This window comes from Lepus europaeus, chromosome 1 (genome assembly GCF_033115175.1).
Source record: "Lepus europaeus isolate LE1 chromosome 1, mLepTim1.pri, whole genome shotgun sequence".
NCBI classification, from domain to species: Eukaryota; Metazoa; Chordata; class Mammalia; order Lagomorpha; family Leporidae; genus Lepus; species Lepus europaeus.
The window spans coordinates 72,781,562-72,802,183 of NC_084827.1; the positions used below are offsets into that span (position 1 = coordinate 72,781,562).

Below are 20,622 nucleotides of genomic sequence, written 5' to 3' on the forward strand. Positions count from 1 at the left end.
AGTGAGTACGTTTCTTTTAGAAAACATTATTTTAAATGCATTCATATCGCCGAAGAGATAACCTGGGGGTTGAAATGGCTATGTCACTTACTAAAAAAGTATTCAGTTATATGAAGGGCTATTTTATAGTTCCTTCTTTGATACATTATTTTTGGATGTGTCAAAACAATCACATAAGCACAAAAATTCCACTCATAATTTCTGACAATCCTAATGGGAAATGGTATTTGATAAGCAAATGCCAATGATATTTAATAAGTTTCAGTAGTGAATTAAAATTGTTAACTTCTTTATCCAGAAAATAATCTGAGACGAATGACTGACAGTGTTAGAAGTAAAGAAGTACTAAGCTGAGTACCCAAAGAGCAAGGTCTGCCATTAACTTCTCCAGAAGTCTTGGTTTCTCCTTTATTGGCCTCAGTTTCCTCATCTATAAAATGGGGTATATGAAACTGAAGCATATGAAGCCCATGTTTCATTTTGCTTCTGAAATAATTCCTGACACAGTAGGAAGACACAAACTCTCAACTACAAAAGAGCTAGGCTAGAATTCTCTCTGGGCCACTTCCTTGAATACACTTAACTGTGCAAGTCTTAATTTACCTTTTTGATAATGGGAGAAAAGTGTGCATAGTTGCATGGTGAGGATGAAAGTGACAATGTGTAAAAGCACCTGTGACTGTGCCAGCCAATAGCATGTGCCTAAGAAACATCTGGTTCTGTGACTTGAGGGATCTTTTTTGTTTGTTTTTCATGAAAAGAAATCACCTACTGGGAAAAAGTGGAAAAAGATGGTTGAGGGAAGAAAAATTAAAATGAGCTGGGAGTGATATGGATGAGGAGGGAGTCAGGAGTTGATAAGAGGTTAAGGACCTGCAATCCCCAAGCCCTATGCACTGCCCACATGCCCTCACCTTCCACGCAGATTCTATACGCCTGCAGAATTGGCACTCCCACTCTGCATTATGCAGCTAAGCTTCACTTTCCATCATGCCTGGGACACCAGGATAGCTCTGGACATCACCATGTACACTGCAGCCCCACTGCAATTCCTGCCTCCTCTGGATCTTCACCAGGCCTTGCCCAGAGCACCACCTCTACCCTATAAAAGGCGACAGCCGCCGAGGACAGGACAATTGTCTCCCTTGAGGTTGCGTGCACTCATGTCTGAGTGCGCACTACCTTTTTACCTTTCAACACATTCTGCTTTTTTCTGTTTACCTCTACCTCCATCTCTCAGTTGTATTCTTTTTTGTTTTTTAAAGATTTATTTGTTTATTTAAAAGGCAGAGTTACATAGAGGCAGAGAAAAAGAGAGGTCTTCCATCCAATGATTCATTCACTCCCCAGAAGGCCACAAAGGCCGGAGCTGGGCCAATCTGAAGCCAGGAACCTGGAGCCTCCTCCAGGTTTCCTACATGGGTGCAGGGGCCCAAGGACCTGGGCCATCCTCCACTGCTTTTCCTGGCCACAGCAGAGAGCCGGATCAGAAGTGGAGCAGCCAGGACTCGAACCAGTGCCCATGTGGGATGCCTGCCCTGCAGGTGGCAGCTTCACCTGCTATGCCACAGCACGGCCCCACTCCGCAGTTGTATTCTTACATATGGGAAGATAAGAACTTGCACTAAGTGTAACTTGGGGTCTCTCTGAGTACAGCCAGGAATCTCAATCCCCACTACATAATTTGAGGATCCCCAACCCCCAAACAGGAGTATTTTGTGGTAGTACAAAGTAAGGAAATACTCAAAAAAGGGTGGGGGCATGTTGAAAGAGGGAGGAGCCAACCTCCCAATGAACAGAGCTGGAGCAAATTGCAACAAAATAACAGGAGTTTGGGGTTATAAGTGAACATCAACAAGTTCATCCTGATAAAAATAAATAATTGAATAATATTTGGAGGAGAAGGGACAGCTCTTCTTTACAGAATGCCCAATTAGTAAAAGCAGAAGGAACGAGGAACATAGAAATTTAGATTAGAATACCACAGTAATAATTGATATTAAAATTATTGGGCAAAGCTAAGGGCAATTTAAGGATATCTGTATAGTTTCAAAGTACCTCCTTTAATTTATTTACTCATTACAAAGGGAAAAACAGTAACTGTACAGGGAGAAACCCAGCTGGCACCTTGTAAATTAAGTGATAAAGTTAATAAGCCTTAGTACAGCATGGAGCTCTTGATATGAGGTACTGAGAAGGGCATATCACTTCTGAAGACTTGTCAAAAATGTGTAACTTCAACCTAATCATGATTTTAAAAATACCAAACTCAAACCAAGAGGCAGTGTATAAAACAAACAAAAATGAAAACAAGAAAGTCCTGAGTAATCCTCTTCCAAGGTGGCGAAATCACGAAAGACAAGGCATGAATGCAGACCCATCCGAGGTCAGCAAAGAAGCAGGTGGAACACTGAGGTCCAGTGTGGGATCCTGGATGGGACCTTGGAGCAAAAGAAGGAAAGACTGGGGAGATCCAGATATGAAGCATGATTTCCTCCGTAGCACTGCACCCCTGTTTATTCCCGAATTCCCATCACTATACCGTCATTACACAAAGTGTTCACATTTAGTGGAAGCCAGGGGATAGGTATACAGAAACTGCACTTTTTTTTTTAAGCTCTTCTGTAAAGCTCAAGCTATTTCCAAACAGAAAGCTGAAAAGAAAGGATATTGGTATGGGAGAAGGCAAGGTGGCCAGGTCTATGTGCTCCTTCCATGTGACATGTACAAGTACTCTAACAAATGCTCTCTGCAACATGCTTGGCCACTGCTCATGCTGATGATGCACAGAATAAGTATGTGCATCTGTGTGTAGGAATTAGATGTGGCCCCAAACATCCAGGGTACTTAACTACTTAAGTCTAGCCCCCAAGGGGCTGGGGGGCTCCTGAAATGACTATTTCCCAGTGTTTTGGGCTTGAGGGAAGATTACACCAGGGGAATGTTTTTCCCCCAGTGTCGATGTTTCATTTTGTAGGAAGGGAACTCAATTAGTGTAACTCCTGACATCTCTCCATCCTCTGATGGACAGATGGACACATTCGAGGAGGACAGATTGGGCACCCACTGCTCTTCCCCTTCTTCTTGGGAGTGAGTGGCTCACAACAAACGGGCCTTCTGCTCTGCTCCTCAAGGCAAGAAGCCTCTCCTATTGGGCCTCGCTTGTGATTTGGTAAATCAGCTATTTTGGTGACACTAATTTGAAAGGCCATTTGACTCTCACCCCAAAGTTGTTCCCTCCAACTTAGTCTTCCACAGTAACAGCAGTGATAATTTTGGCCTCATTCTCCTTGTTCCTTGTTTTCTTTCTCAGTTTACTCGAAACACAGGAAAGGAAGGCGACTGATAACTACTGGACACTCAGGAGACCCCAGTAGGTTCCATTTGTTCCTGTTCCCAGAGTGTCCTAGAACTTAATTCTTTTTTTTAAAGTGGATTTATGGATGTTTGTAACTTCTTCTTATGTTGTTTTTGTTTTTTAAAAAGTACTTATTTATTTGAAAGGCAGAGTTACAGAGAGGCAGAGAGAGAGAGAGAGAGAGAGAGAGAGAGAGAGAAAGGTCTTCCATCCACTGGTTCACTTCCCAAATGGCCACAACAGCCACAGCTGGGCCAATCTGAAGTCAGGGGCCTGGAGCTCATTCTGGGTCTCCCACATAGGTGTGGGGGCCCAAGGACTTGGGCCATCTTCTACTGCTTTCCCAGGCACATTAGCAGGGAGCTGGATCAGAAGTGGGGCAGCTGGGACTTGAATCGGTGTCCATATGGGATGCTGGCATTGCAGGCGGCGGCTTTACCCACTACGCCATAGCACCAGTCCCCCTAGAATTTAAGTCTATAGCAGTGATTCTCCTGGAGGTTGTGAAACATTTTCCAAACTCATCTTCCAAATAAAACCCAGACTTTGAGAGTCATAAACCATGACCCTTTAATACTATTTTGGGGGCATCCTTTAGCTGTACTGGGGCCAAAAACTGACTTATAAACTCCCAACAAAAATACATGCAACTTTCAGCTCCACAGACAATGTGGGGTTACAGTAACTCTCTTACAACCTCCTTACTCTACTCATACTTTTAAATACATTATTTTCCTAGTTTAATCACTGTTGCCTCAGCCCCAGTGGTCAATTAAAACAGAAGCATAAAACCTGTGTTCTCGCCTCTTTATGGACCATAGCGCATTTAGGTTTTTCAACAATTTAGTTTGCCTCTGCTCTCTTTGCAGGTAGAGAAATGGAGAATTCTAAACAGAGCCTTTAAATGGTACATTACATTTCATCCCATATGCAATTTAGCTCTAAAGTGGAACTTCCATGGCAAACTGCTACTTGTGTGAATGCCTGTCTGGAAGTGAGACTAATCTTCCTGTACTTGAAAAATAACCAATACTTACTGCACCATAGTTATGATTACATCACAATAAATATTCTATGCAGGAATAGAACAGCTCCTCAAAGAAAAATGCTTGCGAATGGGTAATTGGAATGAACTATATGCATTTTCACTGAGCTTTGAAAGAAACCACATGAAAAAAGATCTTCAATCTGTTTTGTTTTTTTTTTTTTTCCTCTTAAAGAACACCAGGAGGAATTCTGACATTCTCTGCATTCAAATAGAAAGAATTCAGGAAGAGAAAATTTCTCTGTACTTGGGTCTCCTTACTGCCATTATGGCACCATTTATCAGACATGAAGAAAGAAGACCTGGAAGGTAGTTCTTTTCTGAATAACTTGTGCTCTACTTCTTAAGAACTTTTCCTTTGCTAAGGATATGATTTTTTTTTTAATTTCCTAAAGATCTGTTTATTCATTTGAAAGGCAGAGCTAGAGAGAGTGAGAGGGAGAGGCAAAGAGTTCTTCCTTATATTAGTTCACTTTCCCAAATGGCTGGGCCAGCCAAAACCAGGAGCTGAGAATCTCATCTGAGTCTCCTATGTTTGTGGCAGGGACCCAAGCACTTGAACCATCTTTGGCTGCCATCCCAGGATCATTAGCAGGGAGCTGGATAGGAAGCGGAGCAGCCAGGATTTGAATTGATGCTCACATGGGGTGCCAGCTTTGCAGGTGGTTGCTTAGCCTGCTGTGCCCCAAAGGTGGCCCCATTTTGTTTTATTTTCTTAATTGTTATTTTTAAAAAGATGAACATGAATGTCTTAAAGGCCAAAGAAGCCCCCTCCATTCTAGGTGCAGGTAGCCACAGGAACAAAACAAGAACACTAACAGCCATTTCAGAAAGGCCAAAAATAAAAGGAAGTTCATCCACACTGGCCCATCTTAGTCTGTCTGGTGGGACCAAAATTATGAAAAGTACTAAGGGGCTGCAATGCCCTAGGGTAAAACTAAATTTATTTGTGACAACAGTAGACACAATAACAATAGAAGAGGCACAAGGCAAGATATGCCAAGAACACATCCTTTTTCCTTTTAACAGGGATGAGCTATATTCATTATTCAGGAGACGTTGATTACTGTTTTCAAAAGTTTGTTCTTGTTGTTGTCGTTGTGGAGTTGAGTTTAATTTTCAAGGCTGTTAACCACTGATGCCAATTTAATTATAGTAAGCAAACAACCAACCCATAATGTATGATGCCAATCGTTGGTCTTACTTTAGTCTCATATTAGATACGGATTTCTCTGCTCATTTCTAACTTTCTGAGTCAGGAAGTTCTCTGTGCAGTCACTTACTTTTGCTCAACTGGTGTCTTGTGCTCTGGTTTGCCATGGGGGATAGAGAGGACAGATATTTATGACTTATTATCTCAGTACTAATAGTACCCTTCAATGATTAATGAAACTGTGCTCTTGCATTTTTGGCCTTGATGTCCTTCTGATTATTGTTCTCAAATGGTAAGATTAACATAGGGTGGCCCAGAGATTCATTATCAGTTTCTTGCATACAAATTCACCCATATGAAAAAAAAAAAAGGAGTCTTTGCTGACATGATGGCTCCAGATGGAATAAACCAAGGACAACTAAGCGCTGAATCCAAAGCACCTTTGTATTTGCACCACAAACATATCACTTTGCTCTGCAGAAAATATCCTCACATGAATACTTACTTATACTCTTGTATCTCAGCATTCTGAGTACCAGAATTCTGAAATTATATATATATATACACATGTATGTATGTATATATATATATATATATATATGCTTAACTTCAGACTATCACCTGTTAGCATGTGGGTACTTCAAAAAGTTCATAGGCAATGGATTTAAAATGTTTATTTTGGTGCCATAAAATTTTAAATCCATGTATATGAAGGTCTTCTAAAACTTCATGGAAAATGCATATTATGAAAAAACCATGCATGTATTTCAACATATTTTTGCTTCAAAATAATATATCTGTTAAAGTCCATTTTCCACAACTGTCTGAAGTATACCTGTGTATGTGTTTCTTTCCTTTCCAAATTGCAACAGTGATCTAAGGATATAGGCACTTGAACTCTGCATTTGGGTGATCAATTTAGGCCAAAGAATGGGTGGAGTTCTGGAGAGAAAATTATTCCTGAGTTTTCTCCAGGGATCCCTGGAAGCACAGTGTTCAGATTGTCCCGATCTTGTGTGTGGATTTCCTAAAATTGATTCAGCAAACCCTGAGAGCTGACCACCCACTCCCTACCCGTATGGCTATTCATGGTCATGACACAATGTTTTAACCATTGCAAGATCAGAAGAACTCTGGAGGGACAGGAACTTTGGGAAAGCTCCTCAGGGCTATCCCTTTCCTGTAACTAGAATACAGTGGTCAGCTTGTGACCAAGAAGCAACAAGCCAGAGTATAAACAGCCAACTTGCTTAGGAAAGCAAGCAGGCAAGTGGAGAAAGTGTGAGCCTCTGATGACGTTACTGAGCAGTGGACATAAGCACAAGACCGCCTACTTGTGAACTATCTCCTTAGGCAAACGATATCTTTATGGATTAAGGCCCTGTTACTTGCCATGCAAGACGTCGTTAAATGATACAGGAAGAGCGATCTGGGGTGGAAGCCTGAAGAGCTGGTTAATTCTCTCTTGAAGCTGTGCCCCATAGACTGACGAAGGGGATGGACCAAAATGCTACTTGGTGCCTGCAAGAGATTGCGGCTTTGGGCTTCAACATGAGAATGGCACCCAGGTTGTGTCGCTATCATGGCAATGATATCAATGATACTCAATAAAAGGGGCAAAGATACAGATAATTAGTTGAATTCATAGAACCCAGTGAAACAGTATAAAGGTAAAACAGAGAGTAATAAAAACATACTGTTTTGTGACTTAGGTTTATTTGTTTATTTTTTTTTGCTTTCCTCTGTGGTTTAATTTGCCTAATACTAAATGGTTTAGGAGTATAACCCCCCAAAAAGACTGAATTGTCTGTGTCTTGTGGAGTATTTCCATGTGCATTTTTAACTAGCATCTCCTCTCTGGGAGAAGACTGGGGCCAGAAGTTTGGAGTGGAGAGTATGACTATGTGGAAATATTTTCTTTCTTTCTAAGGGAGTTCTTGACCAGGGCTGATGTCCTTGGGGAAAGAGTTCCAGCTGAGAGGGTTGACTGGTGGTGGCCTGGTTCCCCCAGCTTGCTTAGCTGCCAAGGTAGCTGGGTGCCAGGTCCTATAAAGGGTGTATTTATGCTTCCTGAAAACACTCCTGAATGGAATGGGAGAGGGAGCGGGATATGGGAGGGGTGCAGGTTGGAGGGAAGTTATGGGGGGGGGGGAAGCCATTGTAATCCATAAACTGTACTTTGGAAATTTATATTTACTAAATAAAAGTTTTTTTTTTTTTTAAAAGAAAACACTCCTCTCCAAAGCAATGCCAGTCAGCCTGGAAACAAGTTGACCAACTAGAAACTTGGGGGTGGATATATTTCAGAGTGATTCCTTAAATGGCCAGTGTAACTAACTGGCATTAGTCAGCTACTAGTAACTTAACTAAAAAACAAAAGGCATGTTGAACTAATTGTCCATGTATTTTTCTTCTTCTGGGGAAAATTTAACCTTCATATCTGCTGTACTATTTTAAAATGCTGATAAATATGTTTTAGTTTGAAAGTCGATTTCTTCAGTAGACTCATTTGGCAAATATTTATTAGATGAATTTATTTATTTACTTACCAGTGAGGAAGTATGTGTGTGTGTATATATGAGAGAGACAGAGAGAGGAAGGAAGAAGGCAAGGAAGGAGATAGAGAAAGCAAAAGAAAGAGAGAGAGAGAGAGAGAGTGCAAGGAGTGGGCAACAGTGTCCTTTCAGGAATCTGTGTATAGATATGAAAACTACAAATGGTCTCCAGTGAATGGAGCTGTGGTTCCATTTGAATAGGAAAATATACTCTAAAATACTGAAAGGATCCGGTGCCAAGCAAACCACTGGCTGGAGAACACTAATGAAGTATAAAATTGTCAGAACATCCTCCTGTTCTGCTCCTGTCATCACTTGCACCGATTGCTAGAAATGCTTCCCAACACAGCACGGGTGAGCAGGGCCCTGGCTGGCTTTTACACACAGACCTGGGTTTTACAGGGGTCTGTTTAGTCTGTCCATCTTAACCCACTCAGATGCAAAACTCCTGCTTTCAGCTTACTTTTATCCTTCTTCCTCTTCTATCAGCTAGTGACAGCAAAATAGGAAGTTGTCGGGCCTTTCAGAGAAAGTTAGCGCATGCATCAGTCTCCAGGTGCAGCTCCATTAAAAGTCAGTTAATTCATCAGTCTTCAGGTGCAGCTCCGCCTTTTGTCTGCCTTTCCCTCTGAAGGGCTTGAAACTCTCCAAAGAACACCTTCCTCACTTTGAAGTTCAGATCCCTTTGCACTCCCAGTCTAGATGTCTTCAGTGGGTGGAAAACTACTCAACCTGCCCATTCCCTTGCTACTTCTAATCAGGTCCTCTTAAAATGCCAGAGACCCAAGTGCTTCCCAAGATTGTGCATAAGCAATAAAACAGTGCATAAAACCCATTGCCCACTGTTATTCAATAAACCTGCTCCTACTGTTGCTTTCTGAACAAGCCTCCTTGGAGGGCATTGTCAGCTGCTCTGCACATTCACATTCATTCCATGCGCAGCACGCACAGACCACGGCAGGCGCAGAGCTGTGCGCCTGGTGCCACCCGCCTCTGGCACTGTCTAGTCATTCCACTGCACTCGTGAACAAGTCCAAGAAATAGAAAAACATAAAAAGCTATTGTCCATGTCCAGTGAGAAATGAAATGCACTGGACCAAGTATCACAACTTCCTTAAAATAATACAACACTTTATCACGTTTGCATCTGCATCCTGCTCATGATTTGCAAAGCCATAAACTCCTTGAAGTCAATAGCTTGAGCCAAGGCTGCTTTACTCTATTTAACACATTCTTTTAAAAAAGCAATTTATTACAAGCCCTCAATGGTATCTCAAGCACTTAATTCGGTCCATCTCCTGCTTGGCTTTGTAGCATTAAGGCAATCAGAAGATTGGAAGCAATTTATTAATAAGGGAACATGCCCTACAGCTCTGGCCTATGAAAACTGTGTCTGTGAATCACAGTGTAGCCACAACCCTAAGTTTACGCCGGGAAAGAATTACTGGCATATATAATTCTTTGGTTTACTTGCAAGCTGATTAATTCCCAATTTGATTGATGTCCTTAAATTATCAATAGAGTCTCTTACAGGATGCCCATGGGAGGAAACACTTTGTCTTCTCACAGGAACTCTCCCTGATACCCCTTCAATATAGTTGCTTCTGCCACGGTGACAACTACAAGGTATGGACAAGGTATTTATGGTAGATGATGAAACCATGGCAGCATCTGATCTCCTTAACTAAAGTCTTCCTCCAGAACATTTCTTGATCTGCTGTGCCTTGAAATCTACTCAAGAAAATAAATAGAAGTGAACTGACGAAGATGCTCAAGATTGCAGGAAAGAAGACTGCTTTCTGTCCCCACAGGGTATGGATTGGTCAGATGAAAGCTGTGGACCAGATAGAGCAAGGTCTCTTTTCACCTTGGAACTGTCTGATTCTCGGACATAGGCCTATGGGTGGGGTCAGATTGGAGATGGGCTGTTGGGATCACTGACAAGGGCATTAGGCAGCAGAAACAGTCCATTCGTGAGCCTGAGGAGTCTCAGCACAAACTTTCAAGATCTCCCCAAAGGAAAATAGATGAACTATTTAATGAATGGACAGTCCAGGGCTCAGCACAAAGCCCATGTATGATGAGCATGAATTTCTTTCCACTGGAATGATATGCTCTTGGCATAGGTTTTTAGTTCAATTTAGCAAACCGACTTAATAGTCAAAGGAGTTGTTTTTTAAGCAATTAATTCTAAGGTACAGAGGGAGAAAGGATGAGAGAGAGAGAGAGAGAGAGAGAGAGAGAGAGAGAGAGAGAGAGAGAGAGAGGAATCTCATTCACTTGTTTATTCCCCAAATGGCTAGCTGCCAAGCTTGGGCTGGGCCAGCCTAAAGCTGTTCGCTGGCAAGCAGGTCTCCAAGTCTTAGGGACCCAGCTGTCTGCACATCATCAGGAAGCTGGAATCAAGAGTAGAGCCTTCATAGAATGGCAGATGTCCTAAACAGCACTCTGGCCTCAGAATCAGCCCTTAAGGTATTCGGATCTGGCTCAAGAGCCCATGAGAGTATTTTAGGCATGGAAAGCCAAGACACTCTGGCAAACAAACAAACAAACAAACAAACAAAAACCTAAATGAAAGATCTCTGTGAGTGAGATCCCAGTGGCAAGAACGGGCCATCAAAGAAGGAGGTACCTTTCTCTGAAGGGAGGAGAGAATTTCCACTTTGATTACGGCCTTATCTAAATAAGATCGGAGTCGGCAAACTCAAAAGGCTTCCATAGCCTTGGCAACTCATGACAAGAGCCTAGGGTGATTACTGATGCCATAAACAAGAGTGTCAATTTGTTAAGTCAACACCAGGAGTCACTGTGCATTTATTCCTCATGTAGGATCTCTGTCCTTAATGTGTTGTACAATGTGAATTAATGCTATAACTAGTAGTCAAACAGTACTTTACACTTTGTGTGTCTGTGTGGGTGCAAACTGTTAGTCTTTACTTAATATATACTAACTTGGTGTTCTGTATATAAAGAGAATTGAAAATGAATCTTGATGTGAATGGAATGGGAGAGGGAGTGGGAGATGGGAGGGTTGTGGGTGGGAGGGAAGTTATGGGGGGGGGGAAAGCCACTGTAATCCATAAGCTGTAATTTGGAAATTTATATTTGTTAGATAAAAGTTAAAAAAAAAGAGTAGAGCCTGGACTTGAACCCAGGCACTCTGATATTGGATGCAGATGTCCTAAGCAGAGTCTTAACTGCTATATCAGCCCTAGCCAATGGAGTTGTAAGTTCACAACTCGCCACACTCCATCCCATCTCATACCACCCCACTCTATAAGTCAGGGCCTATCAACCTGGAGCTTTCTCTTTAGATTCCTGCACCAGCAAGAGGAAAGATTTATGGCACACGGGAAATGGCCAGGATGAAGCACAACTTTATCCTAAGCAAAGGAAGCAAGTTGCAAAAGGCCACATAGTATATGATCCTATTTATTTGAGACATCCAGAATATGGAATTGCACACAAATGGAAAGTAAATGAGTGGTTCCCAGGAACTTGGTAGAGGGGGAAATGGAGAGCAACTGAGAAGTTATAAGGTTTCTTTCTGAATGATGGAATTTTCTGGAATTAGATAACAGTGATGGTTATAAAACTATGAATATATTAAAACCACATAATCGTATAGTTTAAAGGTTGGGTTTTACAGTATGTGAATAATATCTTGATGAAATTGTCATTAAAATTGTCTAAATAAACTGGAAAATGGCACCATAGTGACTGAGAAAAGGGCACTTGCATTTCACTCCCACTGGCTGTGTGATCTTAAGCAAACTGCTGACCCTCTCTGTGTCTCAGGTTCATGCTACATCTAATGAGAATATCACTTTACTGTGGACAAACTGGATTGATTATGAGGACCCTATTGTAAGGAGTTAAAGGCTAAATTGGGATTTCCCTCATGTGAGAAAAGAGGAAACAGTGTACAAAAGAACTTGCACTAAACTGTGTGGACCAGCGTTCCGAGGCAGGTATGGAGAGCAAGGGGACGGAGCAACTCCCTGCAACTCCAGGCAGCCTTCCAGTTTCAGATGGATTCCTTTAAGATGATTGCGTTTCTTGTTCTACTGCTGTATCTCCTAAGAAAATAGGCAGCCTCTTTCCACACTTTGCAGGAGAGGAAGATAAGCCCCTGGGACATTACGTAACCTCTTCAAAGGTACCACGCATGGGCAGCCTGGGACATGGGTGCTCCCTGCTAATGCAGCTGAAGACCCTTCCCACTGAACAAGCACAAAGCAAGGGCTGGGGTGTTGGGTCCCCCTGTACAGTGTGCTAAGAAACCTTTGGGCTTTGGCATCAAAGTCAGTCATCATTCCAGAATTATGGAAGGGAGGAGAGGAGTAACGGGAGGAGAGGAGGAGATGAAGGAGAGAGAGAGACTGAAGTTTCAGATTTGGTTTCAGGAGTGTATAAGGGAAGCGGATTTTCTTTTCGAAGTTCAAAGGCAATGGTGTGTTTTGTTTTCATCTTTCATTTCATTCTCACTGGGGAAAAAAAAAAAAAACAGCTTTGAAGCCTCTCTGTTTAAATTCATTAGGAAAACCATCAATGATGGAAGCTTTCATGAAATCGTGGTGGGAGGAATTAGTGTTATGGGAGAGCCGGATCAATCTTCAAGCGTTTCATCTATGGAGACGGGAGGTCAGCACTGGCTGCTTGTTCAGCTGGAAAGTTAGCATAAACAAATGCTCAGCTTACTGGAGAGTCCGCGGGACTAAAGACATCTGATGTTCCCTCCAATCCTTCCTCCCAAGCCAGCCCTGCCTGCCCCACGAAAGACCTGGATGCTTGCTGAGAACCCTGCGAGTAAACCTTCTGGCAAAATGTCTTGCCCCGAAGAGCAAGGTACTCTGTGAGCATCCCAAGAAGAAAGGAGGCTGTGAGACTGACTTTCCTTGCCCAGAATCTCCTCCTGGGTAACCCCTAATTTGAGGTTGATATGAAAACCTTTTGAGCAGGGCCAGGGTCAACAGTTGAGGATATCTTTCCTGGCATCTGAATCTTTTTAAAAGTTTCTTAACCTGCTGAAGTCTCCTTTGTCAAAGGTACACTATGGTGATTTTTGGATTTTTTGTTTTACACTTTATTTGTGAGCATAATCCATAGCCATGTGACAGGTTCTAAAAAGGGTTGAGGGGGTGAGAAAGTAAGTTTGGTACAGCGGCGTAAGCGGCTTTGGATGCCCACCTCTCATGTTGGGTGCCTGGGATCGAGTTCCACCTCTTCCTCCAATCCAGTTTTCTGCTAATGGGTAAACTAGGATACCGCATATGATGGCTCAAGAACTTGGGTCCCTACCACACATGTGGGAGACCTGGACAGAGTTCCCAGCTTCAGGCCTTATGGGCATATGGGGAGTAAACCAGCAGATGAACAATCTCTCTCTCTCTCTCTCTCTCTCTCTCTCCCTCTGCCACTCTGCCTTTTAAATAAATGAAAACAATAAATAAGCTTTAAAACAAGAAAGTTTGCTAGGTGAGATACTCAAAATGTAGGTCACAGGAGAGTTCTGGCAGGAGGACGGGAATTATGAGGCAGGAGGGGTCACAGGAAGATTAACTGGTATGGCTGGTGCCCCTAACATGGTCATTCTGTAAAAGAGGAAATGTCTTTGTGCCTATAACATAGCATGGATTAACTCATTTCCAATGAGAACAATGGCAAAGAAAGACAGTATTTCACTTTTCATACAAGAATTGCATATGTGGTTGTATGCAAATGTATACAAGCAAAAATCTAAAAATATATGCACTCACACATACATATGAAGATACCTGAGAAAGTTTGTGGAAAAATATAATTAAAATTTAAATTTAGGGGTGGGCATTTGGCACAGTGGTCCAGATGCCATTAGGGATGCCTGTATCCCACACTGGGGTGCCTGGGTTTGAGTCCTGGATCAGCTTTCAGTTCCATCTTCCTAATGCACACCTTGGGAGGCAGGAGGTGATGGCTTAGGGACATTAGTCCCTGTTTCTCATAGAGACACCTGGAATGAGTTCCTAGCTCCTAGCTTCAACCTACTTAACGTAGGCTATTGTGGGCATTTGGGAAGCAGATGGAAGGTAGCTCCCTGTCTCTGTTTCTCTCCCTTTCAAATAAAAAAATAAAAATTTTATAAAATTTTGTGTTTATTTGAGTGCAAAAATATGACATCTATATAGTTTTTTCATAACATGAAGTTCATCGGCCGGCGCCGTGGCTCAACAGGCTAATCCTCCGCCTTGCGGCGCCGGCACACCGGGTTCTAGTCCCGGTCGGGGCACCGATCCTGTCCCGGTTGCCCCTCTTCCAGGCCAGCTCTCTGCTGTGGCCAGGGAGTGCAGTGGAGGATGGCCCAAGTGTTTGGGCTCTGCACCCCATGGGAGACCAGGAGAAGCACCTGGCTCCTGCCATCGGAACAGCGCGGTGCGCCGGCCGCAGCGCGCCTACCGCGGCAGCCATTGGAGGGTGAATCAACGGCAAAAGGAAGACCTTTCTCTCTGTCTCTCTCTCACTGTCCACTCTGCCTGTCAAAAAAAAAAAAAAAAAAAAAAAAAAACCATGAAGTTCATATATAATTTTTGAGGTATCTCCAAATATATGTATGTATGTGTGTATATATGTGTGTGTGTGTGTGTTTGTGTGCATGCTTTTTGAGATGCATGCATGCATCTCAAATCAAAGAATTCAGGTACAAAGGAACTGTGATACAGACTGATTCACAAAAAATACCTCCTTCCTGTCAAGTGCACCCAAGGACAAACTGGAGCCTATGATTTTTAAATGTTGATGAAATTAAAGAGAGCATAGACTTGAGAAAGCATTGGCTGTGGATAACTTCCTATTACTTCTTCTTAAGAGTGGATCAGCAATTATTTTATGGACATCTAGTCCTCTCTTGCTTTCTTTCTCTTATTTAGCTCATGAGAAAAGAAAGCATAAAATAAACCTGTTCAAGGCCTGGAGCCATCTCTGCCCAACTTAATGAGCAGCTACCTAATCCAAAAGGAAAATAGCCATTACTTATACAGCCATAATGTAGACGCAATGTGGCATGTAAATCAGTAACTCTTGTATTGCAAAACAGACAAATAGATTAATGCATGTTGCAAAGGATGGGTGAAGAGATCGATTAGGTTACTGATTCAGACCATGAACTTTCTCTCAATATACTTCATTTAACTTTTAAATAAGGTTTAGGAGAACCTGTAACATTTTGCTCACTGACAGAGCTATATTTTACTAAGGGCAGAAATTGGCTAGTCTATAAAAATTAAATTATGCCCCTTTCACTGTATCTAGTCAAGAGGAAAAACTCTAATTACAAGATTGCACTGTCAAACAAATGCAAATTCACATTCTTTATACCCTGGTTTAAAAATTCGTATTGGAGGGGGCTTCTACTCTGAAATGAGAATCAATATCTGAAATATTTTCAGAGAGCAATAAGCAAGAGCAAGAGAAACATTATTAAGGGTGCTGGTAAATAGACACTAACTCATTAAGGATGGAGCTGGAGAGAGCAAGTCATTAGTTATGCAAACATTTAAATATCAATTAGTGAGGACAATGAGAGTAGCTGAACCAAACTTCCCATCCCCCCAAGCCCATGCCTTATTATTCCACAAATGACCAACAAGAAAAACAGCCACGGAAAACAATCTAAGCCTCTAACAGGAATGCCACTCTGGGGATAGGTAAAGGTTAATTTTGAATGTACTTCCCAATTGAAAATTAAATGTTCCTGCCTTAAAATTCATAAGAGCTGAGTTTGCAGACTTAATCCAGAAAGGACTAACTGAAGGTCTGGGCATATTGCATCGCTGATGTTTTTTTTTTTTTTTGGAAAAAGAATGCCTTTCATTACTGCTTAATGTCAGACTGGCTTAGTTCATTAAAATTCCCTAGTCCATTTAATGCCTTGGTTTTTCTATGCCTATGACAAACACCAGTTTACACAACACTCGAATTTAAAAATCCTATCAGTTGGTTCTCATACTTTTGCCATCCACTTCATGGCCTGTCCCGTCAGTCTGTCAGGTGAACTTGGTTTGGGGGAAAATGATTAAAACTAACTTAAATTCTCATGAATTTTTCTTGGATTATCTTTTCAGACAAACCTGAGAGTATATTTTACTGTATAAGAATGGTTTCAAAAAATTCATGGGAAAGTGGAATTAAAAGATGTTTATTTTGATGCGAAAAATGTTGAATTCCATGCATAGTTTTTTCATAATACTCATTCTCCAAGAATCTTTGGAGGCTCCTTCATATGAGTTACTGTGGGTGGTATTCCAGCAGAGATGCTGGCCCAGGAAGCACCTATCAGTAGCAAACACCTCTTGGTAACAGCTTTTCACTTTTCTGGAACTTGTTTCTTCCTCAATAACAACAACAACAAAATGTTCTGATCAGCAATGCTCAACTCAGGGCATCCCAGAATCACATGGGAACTTATAAAAAGTCATGGCCAGAGAGAAATTCCATAGCCTTATGAAATGGGCTTCTTCAAGGTGGGGACTCAGGCATGTGGAGTTGAACATTTGTTCAACTCCCAGGAAGATTCTCGTAAGCACCCTCAACTGAGACTCAGGAGACCCTTCCAGCGCTAGGATGCTAAGACTCCCAGTACCGCATGGTATTGATCAAGCTAAAAATCTATCTATCTATCTATTATCTATCTATCATCTATCATCTATCTACCTACCTACCTATCTATCATCTACAGATATAGACATATATTCTGACTTTAATTATTTTTAAAGATTTATTTATTTATTTGAAAGTCAGAGTTACACAGAAAGAGAAGGAGAGGCAGAGAGAGAGAGAGAGGTCTTCCATCAGCTGGCTCACTTCCCAATTGGCTGAAACGGCTGGAGCTGTACTGATCTTAAGCCTGGAGCTTCCTCGGAGTCTTCCCATGTGGATGCAGGGGCCCAAGGATTCGGGCCATCCACTGCTTTCTCAGGCCATAACAGAGAGCTGGATCAGTAGTGGAGCAGCCAAGTCTCGAACCGGTGCCCATACTGGATGCCAGCACTGCAAGTGGTGGCTTTACCTGCTGCGCCACAGCACCGGCCCCCTAACTTCAGTTTCTAATGGTGTTATTTTTCAGGCATTACTTTCTTTCTCCAGAGTGGAGAAGATGACAATGAAATAGAGTTAAATGTGGACCAGCAACAGCACAGGGAAACAAGGTTTTGCAAAGGGAACTACCAGATTTCATGAGACATGACGCGCAAGGCTCCTAGGAAACAGCCAGATGCTCAGAGCTTGCTGACCTTACGGTTATTTCACAATCAAAGTTTTAGGCTCACTCTCCACACCTACTGGCAAAAATCAAATTTATAGCTCTCTAACATATATCTGTACCTGAAATGGAAGTGCTTTGGGAGCATCAACCCCACTGGCACAGTGGAACAAACACATTTGGTTGGTTTCTACTGAATCAGACTCAGAATGCTTTGTGAATCCTGTCCCATAACGGGATTTTTCTTTGAATTGCTCCACTGTTCCTATTTCTCAAACTTTAAAATTGATACCGCCACATTACTTCATTGTCTCCCCATCTTTTGGCCCATGACCTGTGTTCACAGGGACCTGGTTTGGTGACCTTGATCACACTAATAGAAAATGAGCAACCTTGGGCCAAGTGTGCTGAATTGTCTGTGCTAAACTTTCCAGTGGGTAGGATGGGGGTTAGAATGCCTGCTTTGCATTTTCAGAGTGGTTTAGAGGAGAGAATGAAGCCACCGGAAAAACAGCATTTCCGGACGGCACTGTGGCACTGTAGGTTAAGCCTCTGATTGTGGCTCTGGCATCCCATGTGGACTCTGGTTTGAGTCCTGACTGTTCCATTTCCAATCCAGCTCCCTTCTCATGGCCTACGGAAGCGGTGGAAGATGGTCCAAGTGCTTGAACCCATTTGAGAGACCCAGAAGAAGCTCCTGGCTTTGGATTGGTCCAGCTCTGGGCATTGCAGTCATTTGGGAAGTGAACCACTGGATAGAGGACCCCCCTCTCTTTCTGTCTCTCCCTCTCTCTGTAATTCTGACTCTCAAATAAATACATGTTAAAAAAAAAAAAACATAAAAAGCTCTTTGATCCAGCAGTGACTGATGTTCATCTTAGATATACTTTCGGGGGGAAGAAAGGTCTCTTAGAAAAAGGATCTCCTCTGAATGGAATTTAGTTCACATCAATTTCTCAACCACATCCCTGGTGATGAACCAGCATACCCAGTCAAGCTATAGCCTCAAGGATGCTGAAGACATTCTTAATGTACCCATGGTACAGCCTTGCTTTGTCTGGCTCTAAATGACTCTGTGGAAGAAAGCTGCAAATATTTGAAAGTCACAATAAAGTACTGACAGTGGTTCCAACTAAAATCACAGCAACCGCTCTAGTAGAATGGTAGGAAATTCTTTCTTTCTTTCTTTCTTTCTTTCTTTCTTTCTTTCTTTCTTTCTTTCTTTCTTTCTTTCTCTCTCTCTTTTTCTTTCTTTCTTTCTCTTTCTTTCTTTCTTTCTTTCTTTCTTTCTTTCTTTCTTTCTTTCTTTCTTTCTTTCTTTCTTTCTTTCTTTCTTTCTTTCTTTCTTTCTTTCTTTCTTTCTTTCTTTCTTTCTTTTTGTTCAAGAAAAATCAGAGAGAAAACAGAAGTAGAGGCCGGCGCCATGGCTTCACAGGCTAATCCTCCGCCTTGCGGCACCGGCACACCAGGTTCTAGTCCTGGTAGGGGCGCCGGATTCTATCCCGGTTGCCCCTCTTCCAGGCCAGCTCTCTGCTATGGCCCGGGAAGGCAGTGGAGGATGGCCCAAATCCTTGGGCCCTGCACCCGCATGGGAGACCAGGAGAAGCACCTGGCTCCTAGCTTCGGATCAGCACGATGCGCCGTCCGCAGCGGCCATTGGAGGGTGAACCAATGGCAAAAAGGAAGACCTTTCTCTCTGTCTCTCTCTCACAATCCACTCTGCTTGTCAAAAACAAAAACAAAACAAAAACAGAAGTAGAAATCACTTGTCAAAATTATGTATGTTGATCTTAACTGAACAATCATTATCCCTCAATTTCAGTCTTGCTTTATACTTATAATAACCCTAATCCCACATCCCAAAATAATGCTTGCTGTTTTTCTTGGACAAGCTACTCTTATGAACAGTTATGTCTTAGACTTCCCTTAAGAGAGATTTTGGTAGAAGACTCACACCTAGGCCAATCATGCCCTATGAAGAACAGATCCAAAAGCCTCCCTAACATCACATCAGAGCACAGGGAGCATCCTAGCAATACCACCCCTCCCCCACCACAAACACACGCCTATGGTGAGTATCAAGACATTTCCAGGTCCTCCTTGGAGAAGTGACTACTTTCTAAAGGTGTTGCCTTTAAAGACTAGTGGCTTTGCTAGTCTTTGCCCATTGGATTAAGGGAATCACATAACAAGTTCCAATGACTTCACAGGGCTCTACAGGCAGTTCACTGAACAAGACTTTGGTTCATTCAATATCATTCATCACAAAAGGCTATTTCCCCATCTTTCAACATCCTTCAAATGGCAAAATCTCTTTTTATGGGTTTGACCTTGGATTTGAAGCAACAGCTCCAAACATTCTCCTAAAATTCCAGTTACACTTTGTAGGGGGTGGGGTGGGAGGGGATGTCTGATTTCTGATAAGACTGTTGGTGTGTGGAGCTAGGGAGATTTTGTCATCCATAGTCAGGGAGGTCTGCTCCCAGAAGAACCCCTTTGTTTGCATCATACCCAGGCCCTCTGCTCAGCCGGCCAGCAGCTCAGCTGGTGGGGCGTGAAAAACCTTCCTTTGAAAGATCTTAGCGATTTGTGCTTAGAATTTGAAGCATTACTTCTAAAATTAAATAAAGAGCGTATGGCATTCTTCAAAGAAATATGATAAGGCTCTATGACAAAACACATTTTTCAAGCTCTGACCTCTGGGAACTTCAACTTGCTCCATATTTCAGGATGACGTAGCTCACAGGCTCATGTCGATGCCCAAGCTGGAGTTGGGTATCCGTGTATTCTCTACCCTCTGATCGGCTTGCGGCAGAGGGAAGTGAAAGGAGTAAGAGGAGCCTCACTGATCTAAAGGCTCGTCCCCTCCCAAGTCGCTCGGGGAGAAGCCCTGGTAATTAACGCTAATGAGATTAAAGCAACTTAGACCTCTTCATTTTCCCAGCACTGTAAAAGTAAATCTGCGATAACCACTGTGCGTGCATTCAATCAAAGCCAGTCCCTTTTCTGGTAATTTAACGGCCCTCCCACTCCCACCCCGGTCCCAGGCTACGGAGCAGAGGGGCCAGCACAGGGCTCTTACCGGCGCTTTGCTCCATCACTTCTTTCTGACACATGTCTTGGACGTTCACCGTGCAATTTACGATGAACTCGGGGGAGGAGCAGTCGTTGTTCAGCTGGAATTCTTCACACTGGTAGCACTGGATTTGCAGCGCAAAGCCTGCGAGACAGACCAGGTCGGTTCAGATCCAGCTCCACAGAGCCCATCCCAGCCCC

General features: G+C 42.6%; 1 protein-coding gene across 1 annotated transcript in view; it reads right to left on the reverse strand.

Moving 5' to 3' along the window:
• The window catches only part of LYPD1 (LY6/PLAUR domain containing 1), a 34,316-nt gene that overhangs the window by 12,265 nt on the left and 1,429 nt on the right, over window positions 1–20,622 (reverse strand). The window contains exon 2 of the mRNA XM_062185772.1: window positions 20,429–20,566. Coding sequence (XP_062041756.1) covers window positions 20,429–20,566 — 138 coding nt within the window. The remainder of the gene's footprint in view (window positions 1–20,428; window positions 20,567–20,622) is intronic.